The sequence below is a fragment of the Anser anser genome, assembly GCF_964211835.1.
Source record: "Anser anser genome assembly, chromosome: Z".
In the NCBI taxonomy this organism is placed as follows: domain Eukaryota; kingdom Metazoa; phylum Chordata; class Aves; order Anseriformes; family Anatidae; genus Anser; species Anser anser.
Window position 1 is genome coordinate 7,829,244 of NC_139723.1, and position 9,701 is coordinate 7,838,944.

At 38.8% G+C, this 9,701-nt stretch overlaps 1 protein-coding gene across 4 annotated transcripts in view; it reads right to left on the reverse strand.

Moving 5' to 3' along the window:
* The window catches only part of XRCC4 (X-ray repair cross complementing 4), a 188,917-nt gene extending 179,235 nt beyond the window's left edge, over positions 1–9,682 (reverse strand). The window contains exons 1-2 of one of the 4 annotated variants that reach the window (XM_083817572.1): positions 3,465–3,741; positions 2,882–2,950 (exon numbers count right to left, since the gene is read on the reverse strand). In XM_083817572.1, coding sequence (XP_083673698.1) covers positions 2,882–2,950; positions 3,465–3,483 — 88 coding nt within the window. In that variant the 5' untranslated portion in view covers positions 3,484–3,741. Of the gene's footprint in view, positions 1–2,300; positions 2,320–2,881; positions 2,951–3,464; positions 3,742–9,626 lie in introns of those variants that run through there. The other 3 variants (XM_083817575.1, XM_083817573.1, XM_083817574.1) reach the window with 3 other exon arrangements.
* Between the last annotated feature and the right edge of the window lie 19 nt (positions 9,683–9,701).

Here is a 9,701-nt window from a genome sequence, read left to right on the forward strand (position 1 = left end):
ACAATATACTAACTGAATGTTACCAAGATATCACATAAATTAAAAAAAAAAAGAAAAAAAGATGATAATAAAACTCAATCACACTACTGAAAACTTTACCAGTGAGAAAGCTAATTTTAGTACTAAGTTACTAAAGAGCATGTGCAGAACCGAGCAAGGATCAAAGAACAAGACCAGACCAGATTCAAGTGGGATGGAGAGTCAGCAGGCATGCCCAAGAGACCCAGACTCCCCACCTCTGTTGCCTCTGGAAGATGCAACTTCAAAAAATATTTATTGACTTAGTTTGGCAGAAGGTCAGCCTGGCTCTCTGAGGCCCTGCTATAGCCAACGGTGGCATGGAGCCATACCTACTTAGCCTAAGACTGTGGATTTCAAGGAACGGCAAATTATTAAGAAAATTTGCTTTCTCCAAAAAAAAATAAAAAAATAAATATATGTAACAATTCCCTCATAATCTGAAAAGCAAGCATTAAAAACTTTACATTTTGAAGATAAAAATAAAAAAAGGAAAAAAATCTGTACATGTTTACCACATACAACTTTTCAGCCTGCAGATAATACAGTATATGATCAGCAACAGCAGAGAGCCAGGAATTCCTGGCATCTTAGTCACATTTCCAAAACCATCTCTGCAGTTTTCAGTAACTTATTATCCATTTGAGAACACTGAAGCTGAAGGGGAAAAAAAAATAGACAAGCATGTTTTATCCACCCTTCGCCTATCTAAAAATACTCGGATACATGTGTCTTTTTGATGTATGCTTGGATACCCTGGTAGACTGGTTGAGGTATCATCTGTTTCCCAAAACACTGCCTTCTCTTGGATTAAGAATTACCAGGATATTCAAGACAGCAAACAAATCTGTCCTACAGACTTCTTTTGTTTTATATTCTTTAGTCCCCATATACACCTTCTATTATGATCTCACTCAGACTGACATGTTTCTGTAAATCTTTGACTTGGTATCACTCAGCAATCAATTTCACTAAATGGTCTTACAATTTTATTATTATTTTTTTTAATTTGAAATAAAGCTAAATTAATTCAGTGCTGTTGAATCCACAACTGTTCCACAGGCAGGCATAACAAATCCCAGTCAAAGAAAAATGAAGCAAAGAAATCGGCATCAGCCACACACTGATGCATATATTTCTATATCTGAGTGGGCTTTCTGAAGAGCTTGGAAAAACTGAGCCAGGAACCTAGAAAAACAAGTTTGGCCAAATGTAGCCGCTTCAGGTATAAATATGAAGGCTTACATATACTGCCCTCCCCCCAACACTTTCCAAAGAGATGGATTATTTTAATTTCACGTCTCTGTCACATTAGTAATAAAAAATAGGCCTAGACTCCAAATTGCTTTATCTTGCTAAACACTTTCCTAACAGATTCTCTTTGAAGAAAATTCCTGTGTTACCCTGTCTTCACTTAACAGAAGCTTTATTATGTTTTTCTTTCCATTTTCTATTTATCAACTGGAATAGGCCACATTGATCTCCTTGAAAACAAAAAGCTCACACCACTTCAGTTTATTAAACATTTTAATTAATTTTTCTTCATGTGGTCCCCACATAAAAATAATTCACAGGACGTTTTCAATGAACTTTCAATGCACTTAAATTTCAATTCTGCATCTCTTTGTTCAGCCATAGTAATCCCTTTGCATTGAAAATGAATGCCATTTGTGACAGATTAGGTTAAGCAACCAAGAGTTGAAGATGAGGCAAAGAGACATCAATCCATATGGAACATTAATTTCAGTTGGTTCCACAGATAGGCACAGGTTCACCTTCGGTTCTTTAATCTGCCTTGAATGCCAAATCATGATATTTAACATATCAGTAATGCATCAGACACCGTCCCCCACCATACAGATCCTTCAAAAGAGGCAAAGAAACACAGAGAAAAGCATGGCACCTGGTTAACTTAGGTTTTGTGACGATGCACACTGGACAAACCAAAACAGGAGGGAAACACCAACCCATACTAAGAACTGAAAGGCCAGTATTTTAGCAAGGAAGGTGTCCAGTGTACAAGTCCCGTAACGTCAGAAGTCTGAGCTAATGAGCAGCATTCTTTAAATTAATAAATAAAGATACCTCCACTAAAGTGACAGCAAATTCAGTGGCCATTGACTCTGACTTAAAAAAAAAAAATCACTCAAACCAATCAGCACATATTCTGTCATCACTAAGTCTAGAAACTGCATTTAGAAAGGAACAAAGACACAAAATTTCACAACAGTCAGCTAAAAGTCCTATGAATAAAAATATGAAGCTTTTTAGGAGATACCTACTCATTGTCTATCTAGGTAGTTTTCTTGACACTTTCATATAGTGAGGTTTTTTTTTCTTAACATTGGCCAGGCAAAAAAAAAAAAAATCTCTGAAAATTAAACCCAAGACACTTGATGCCAGGCAGGGGGTCTACTTAAGGAAGACAGCTCTTCAATATTAGTTTCCCTTCACAACTACTACAGAATACTAGCTTGCACTGGAGTGAAAAAGAATTTGCAGACTAATATGAGGACACAGCAGGGGCACACCAGTGGAAAAATGCCACTGGGACTTGAACAGAGAAAGAACTTAGGCACTTACTAAGAAAATATAGCACAAAAGTGCTTTGATATTACACCAGTTAAATACAGTTTTTAGGTTTTAATGTGCAAATTATTACAAGACAAATATGTGGTGCATCAGTGTCTAGGACCCAAAACTGTTGTTTTATGACGGTAAGTCATTGCATTGCCATATAAATTAAATGAATTCTTATGGAATGATGACAAAAGTTATTGGGAATAAAAATTTAAGCAGAAAATACTTTAAAATTAAGACTCAGTTAAGTTTAGGCTTCACTGCATGTTGGGTCACACTTCACCTTCCATTGCTGGGCTTTCTGGTTCCCAACTGCAAAAGGTAAACAGGACCACTATGGCACAGCAGTATCCTAAATGAAACAGTGAACAAATACAATAAATCTAAACTCATGTCCATACAACAGCATGTAAAAACCCAGCCCTCTGCACAGAAGAGTTAATTCTCGACAACTGCAACAGACTGTTGCAGTACATTTTGAGATATATTACCCCCACTGCATTTTCTCCCCTTTCATACAGTCATTTGTTTTGCATTGTCAACTACCAAAGTAACAATATGAACATTGAATTTAGAGTATATACTAAAAAAATCCCTCCAAGAAGAGAAAACACATCTATTTTTAGGACAGTTAAAGTTAATAAAACAAATTCCTAGCACAGACAAGAATGACTGTAAATTGTAAAGCACCATTTTCACCTATATACTTCCCTGGTTAAGTCAGGAAGAAAAAAACTTCTGACAGTGCTTTCAGGAAGCTATGAAAGGTAGGCCAAGTAATACCTACTGCTATGACACACACAAGAGTGCTAACTTCTTGTCTCTTATTTCAAAAAATAATTATCCTCTGCGATACCAATGCCTACCTTTTACTGAAATTAACATTTCTGTCCAACCTCTGTAATGCCACTGTGTGCTGTACTCTGACTTAATTCTAGCATTAGGTTTCACAGCTGGTGAAATTTAATGTAAGCCCACACAATACAGTTTGCTGCCTCCAACTACTATCTAAGCTTCCCTCATTTGCTCAGTCAACACAAATCTCTCCTGAGGTTTTTGTGAAGTTTCCACCATAAGCTTGACACAGCTGACTGCATTTGGAAAGCCCCATGGTCCCTCTTTCCTGTCCAGCTACTGTGCTGAAAAGGGTGGCCTCTAAGATCCTTTTGTAGACCTGCAAACAAACAATCCCTTTCATAATCATTTGACTCATCTGTAAAAACAAATGCAGCCTGTGATAGGATATATAGCCCCACTCTTCCTCTAATGGCATTAATTTTTCCATCCCAAGATAGCAAGTAATTTGGCTGATCTCTAGATCAAGAACACAAATGTTCTCAGTCTCTGCACTCTTAAAATCACATAAGATTAGTATCTCTCTTTTTTTTTTTTTTTTAAATTTATTTTACAATCTCTGCTCTATCTGTCTGCTCTGTTGGAGGACACCTCTTCCCACAAGGCCAGCCTCAATACTCACCTAAAAGTTTGCAAAGCAGATGTAGAATGGTTTTTATTATTCCAATAATTTTCCAGACTCTGTAGATTTGGTGGTACTTAATCAAATAATCTTTTATGGCATTACTATTATGTCTCAGGAGAGAGGAACATCAGAGGCGCTTGGCTAGGCACACACATAACGAAAATATTTTTTCAACTTGGAACTTTTCCTGTAAAATATGCCATTTAAGTTGATCAGATTTGACACTTAGATTAGCAAACGAGAGCAATTTGTTTAGTAATTCTCTTCTAAATTTTATCCTGATTTCAGAGAACACCAGTCCTTCATTACTACATTGATACCGGATTTCCATACTAATTACCTTCATGTTCACAGGGGCCTTCCACCACCTCTCCTCTTTCCACCTCATTAACAGGAGGTAGGGCTAACACCCTAAGACTAATGCCCGCAAAGACACCCTGATGACAACCTGTAGGAGGTGAAGACGCCATTTCTGAACCTAGGAAATGGGATGCAGCTCTTGTCAGTGGATGGACCACAGAAGAATAGTAAGGCAGGCCCTATTTTTGTTGCAGAAGTTTTAATTTAATGTTTAGAAATAATATTTTAGAGTAACTTTCTAAATTATATTCTAGCTTTTTCACTGAGTGATGCTAGTTAGATCATAATTTAATGTGAATGCACATTATTTTACATTCTACATGTCCTAGAAGCAAGAAATACAAACTGCTCTGCCAGATATAGTAGAGAAGAAATCACAGCTGTATCCTATTAACCTTAATGATAAATAACAGTTTGAGACCTTGCAAATCTCACCCTAAACTCCTTGTGACTCCACCTACTCTTTAAGGGCATGTGGTGCTTTTTCATTTGGGGTTCCTGAGCTATAAACGCCCTGAAAACATTCTTCACTTACTCTTCCCTCCTAGGCAACAAGAGATAAGGATTAAAGTTTCTCATCCACAAGAGGCACCAAAAGATAATAAGCACATCAGAAATAGGCATTGAGACCAAACAGTAAGTGACCCTGGGAGGTTCCATGCATGCAGATGAGCATGTATCACACAATGCTGGGAAGCCATGCGCCATTTCAAATGATCTCGCCCACACTAAAACGGAAGTCTATAAGTCAAAACGGACCACCAGAAGCCATCTAGCATTCCTGAAAACTTTCTAGCAAGACAAAACACCAGCAGCACCAACACTGGGATTGGCTATATCAGACGGGGGGCTAAGGTACCTCTGCCAGGGGCACAGCGTAACTGTGCCATGCCATGACACCAGTTTGTTAAAAAAGCTGCAGTGCCTTGCTAAGTTGCATGGTAACCCTGACACTAGCCCATCAGTTGTATGCAACTACATTTTCTTCTTTTTTCTTTGTAAATAATACATAATGCAAAAGCTTTGTTTTGTGAGATATATACAATGAAGCAAATACACTGATTTTAGTCTAGGTAAGTGTTTGAAATCAACAGAATTCAAATGCTGAGGCATTTTGGAAACCCTTCCTGTGGCTTTGTCTAAGATAAGTGTTTACAATCTGACTCCCTAGGTTTAGTTCTTAAATATGACAGTAACAGATACATTAGAATCATCTTATTGGTCCAAGACGCTGTTGTTCTGGTCACTTCACTTTCAGTGTCCTTATGTGCCTCTAATGCCACTGCCTCATATAACCAATCATTCTAAAACTCTGTATGATAGCAGACAAAAATGTTGTGTATATGAAGTAAAAGGCAAATGCTTTCCCTCTTCAATGGGCCTAATGTAGGTACTACCTTCCTATCCAGCTGAACGCATCCCAGAGTATAAATGCAGCATCCATTTAACCCATGTGAAGTACAGCATAATCACTGGCACAGTCTTTTCTCACAACTGTTTGAGGCTCCGGTCAGCTCCTGTGAAACAACAGCCTATACAATTCACAGAATTCTATCATACTGATGGAAGATGGCAATCCATGTCAAATTTGTCACAAAAGCAGAAATTTTAAGGTATAAGAATTAGCATTGTTACATGAACATTCCTTATCATACATTTCCTGATACAGTACTGTTTATAACACATGTGGTTACAATACTAGGTTCAAGCACTCTTCCCAAGCATCTCTGCTGCGAAGTCTGAGCGCTTATTCTGTCTCAGAGAACATGGAAGCTACAAACATTTTACAGCTCTTGTGGTTAATCCTACTACAGAGCATACAGCATACACCTTTACAAGGCAACAGTGGAATGTAGGAGAAGTAGAGAAATAGAAGCTGTACATTTAGGTTTTTTTTTATTATTATTATTTTTTTTTTCTAAATGGTATTAGTGGACAAAATACCATGTTCCAGTGCCCCAGTGCCCTTGCCAGTGTGCTGTTTTCACTATGCTTGCCTGAATAATGCACATCCCTTGTGTTTCTCCGCCTCCTTATTTCAGTGTGAAAGCTAAACAAATTCATAGCTGTTGTGACTAGGCAAATAAGGTTTTATGCATTCATGCTTGTATTTGGAGACACCAGGAACAACAAAAGCAGACATGATGTAAAACCTAAAAAAAAAAGAGCATTACCAGATTTTATCAGTACATTCAAACTAGCACATCCCAGGAAAAAAAATGCATCTTATTTGTAAATGGCTTTCTTATATACATGTGCACATTTGTTATGCACATATACTTGTTTGTTTACACAGATGTACCTGTCATGCCAGTCAGCTGCCTGTGATATTTTTTAAACTACCTTCCACCCTCCTACTTATGAAAACTAAAACAAGAGATGCTGAAAACCCAGCCTCCCACATGCACGTTGACATTGTTTAGTTAGAACTCAGCCTGCATTGGAAGACAACCCACAAGCTTAATTTCTGAAGCCACCTTTTATATGTTTCAAAATACACACTAATTCCTTGGTATGCCCGGTTGATTAAACACTCAACTGAACAGTAGGCAATCTCTTCACTGACAAATCACACTACTAAAATATTTCTTAAGGGGCACAGCCAACACCTTTAAACCACCTTAAAAAAACAAAAAAAAAAAACAAAAAAAACAGAAAGCAAGTATTCATTGCATGGCTTTATTTACCTATTTGAATATTGTTAGATCAATATAATTGTTTAAACTTCTGATTCATTTTGAGGTTTCAGCAGACAAGAATACATATCCAGTCAATTCCTGTACACAGCATCAACCCTGCCATCTCAGCCACTTGTAGTTTGTTCTCCATGAAAATACATTGATTAGGAGAAAAAATACAAGGAAAAGTGGAGAACAGACATTAGAAATCATATCCTATATTTCAGCCAATACCCTATATATGTTACAGCTGCATCCCAAAAGACACTGCCATGCTTGATACACTATCCTTCTAATGATACCAGCAAGGCTCCCGCAAGGAGATCATTAATGATCAAATGGCATTCTTCCCACAAGAGCAAAACATGCAGCTGAAAGCATGCAATCAATGAAAAATCTTCTTCAAATAGCTCAGACTGTTGGAGTCTTCACTTGAAAATGAAATTGGTAGAGTAAATAAAAAGCGTTTTTACAAAAATCTGTAACGGAGTTCATATGTGAGTTTGTAGTAAACTAGCAAAGTAGGTAACATTACATAAAAATTACCATAAGGAGCACACTTGCAAAGAGAACTACTGAGCAAGGGAAAGCTACCTGGCTACCTAGAAGCAGGCCTGACTACACCATAATCAACACCTGACTGTTGCAGTCACCTCTACAAATGCACAAGTAACTTTTCCATTCACAATGAAGAACCAAAAGTGAAACCAAAAAAAACCCAAAAACAACACCAAACTTGCCTTGGAAAACCAAACTCGTTTTCTTTCTCCAACCCAGAAACACCTAAGTTTAAAAGTATTATTGTTTCTAAAATTTAGGGTCTTGGTAACCATTAGAGGTTTAACTGTTCTTTGGTTATAGTTGTTACTTCTTTCACTTTAGAATTCATCTTAATGTGAAATAAATCAAACACATTAATATTAGGTTATACTAAATATCAAAGTTGCTTTTAGAACTGCATTTTAATTTAACTCCACTTTTGATCCAAAACTATGACTAATGAATAAAAAAAACTGATTTGTTGAATGCAATTCTCTAACAAAACAGGATTAAGAAGTCTAAACGTGTTACAACAAAATAACCAAGCATCTTGCTGATTACCTAGCAAAAAAAAAAATAAATCAGAATTATTAGACTTTGACAGTTTCTCAAGAAAAAGCACAAAACCAAAATCAACTTTCAAAATGCCTGAAATGCACAGGACAGAAAAACTAGTTATACAAGACAACCCACCTTACATTCTACATCTCCATATGTTGAAAACCACCCAAGTCATTTCTGTGGTTATGAAACTACAATTTTACAGAGAGAACTCCAAGTGGGAGTTACCTAGGCTGCTTCTGCAAATCAAGGTGCTCTTCAAAAAATAGCAAGAGCATTATACATGCATTGTGTATGTTTGTTTTAGTTGCCTCGAAGCATTTTAATAGAATATGGCCTTGATTCCACTACGCAAACATGTTTCGTATAGATACTCTCATTACCCTGCAGCCTCCTACAGCAACTTCTGGAAGCACGTCAAGGGTTATGCCCACTTCTGACAGGATGAAGAATTTTGTTTACCCTTATCAAGGCAAAAAGCAAAAACCCATCCCACGCTTAACAGACAGAATCTATTTGGCCTGAGAACTAAAGATACTGAATCACTAAGACGTCAAAGCAAAGCTATCAACTTCGAAAGTGTTAATGCTTGTCAAGTTCTGTAAGATAAAGTGAACTTAAAGAAGGAGCTGCAGAGTGTTCCTAAAAGTTCGGAAGTTTTCCATGACACCAACATCTAGGCATCTTGCTGCAAATGCAAAATAGCCATAGCCAGGTTCTTCCAGAGAACTCATCAGGGTAAGCGTAGTGTTGGCTTTACTAAAATCACTCAGAGGATCAAATAAAAATAATAATAATAATAAAAAAAGGACACACCCACAACCAAACAAAGGGGAAAAAAAAGGAAAATCCCCCACCCCTGGTTTAAAAAACAAATGCTGCATCGTTTTCACAGGGAACCAAAATTATGGCCTATCCCTTCTAATGGTTCGATGGCAGAGCAGCAGAGACTTTGAAAACCAGTTGCCAAGCGCGTAACGCTGCAGGTTTTAACAGGCTTGTCTCATACACAGCTATATGGCCCCTTGAGCAGGTAGCTCATTTGTGCCTTTGGCTATAACAATACGGTGCGGCCACGGCAAGCAGATGCACCCCAACGTTTTCCAGGGGGCTCTGTGAGCGCGGTGCAGACCGACGAAGCCCCCACAAGGAGGGCGACGGGAGGGGAGCACGGCCGGAGACCCCTGAAGGAGCAAGGCGGGACTGGGGGCTCCGCGGGCAGCCCCGGGGCCATAACGCGGACACGGAACCGCCCCGGGGCCGCTCCTCCCCGCCACGGTCCTCAGTGCGAGTGCCCAGCACCCTCCGCCAGGCCAACGGTGACCAACGGCCGCTAACCGCCGTTAACGGTCCATTCCCACCCTGCCCCGTCCTCATTGCGCGGGGGGGGGCGGGGCGCCCACACCTACCTCCGCCGCTGCGCGCCGCTTCCGCCCTCCCGAAATAGCCGCCCGGCTTCCGCCAATGAGAAGCGCTTCCCGCCT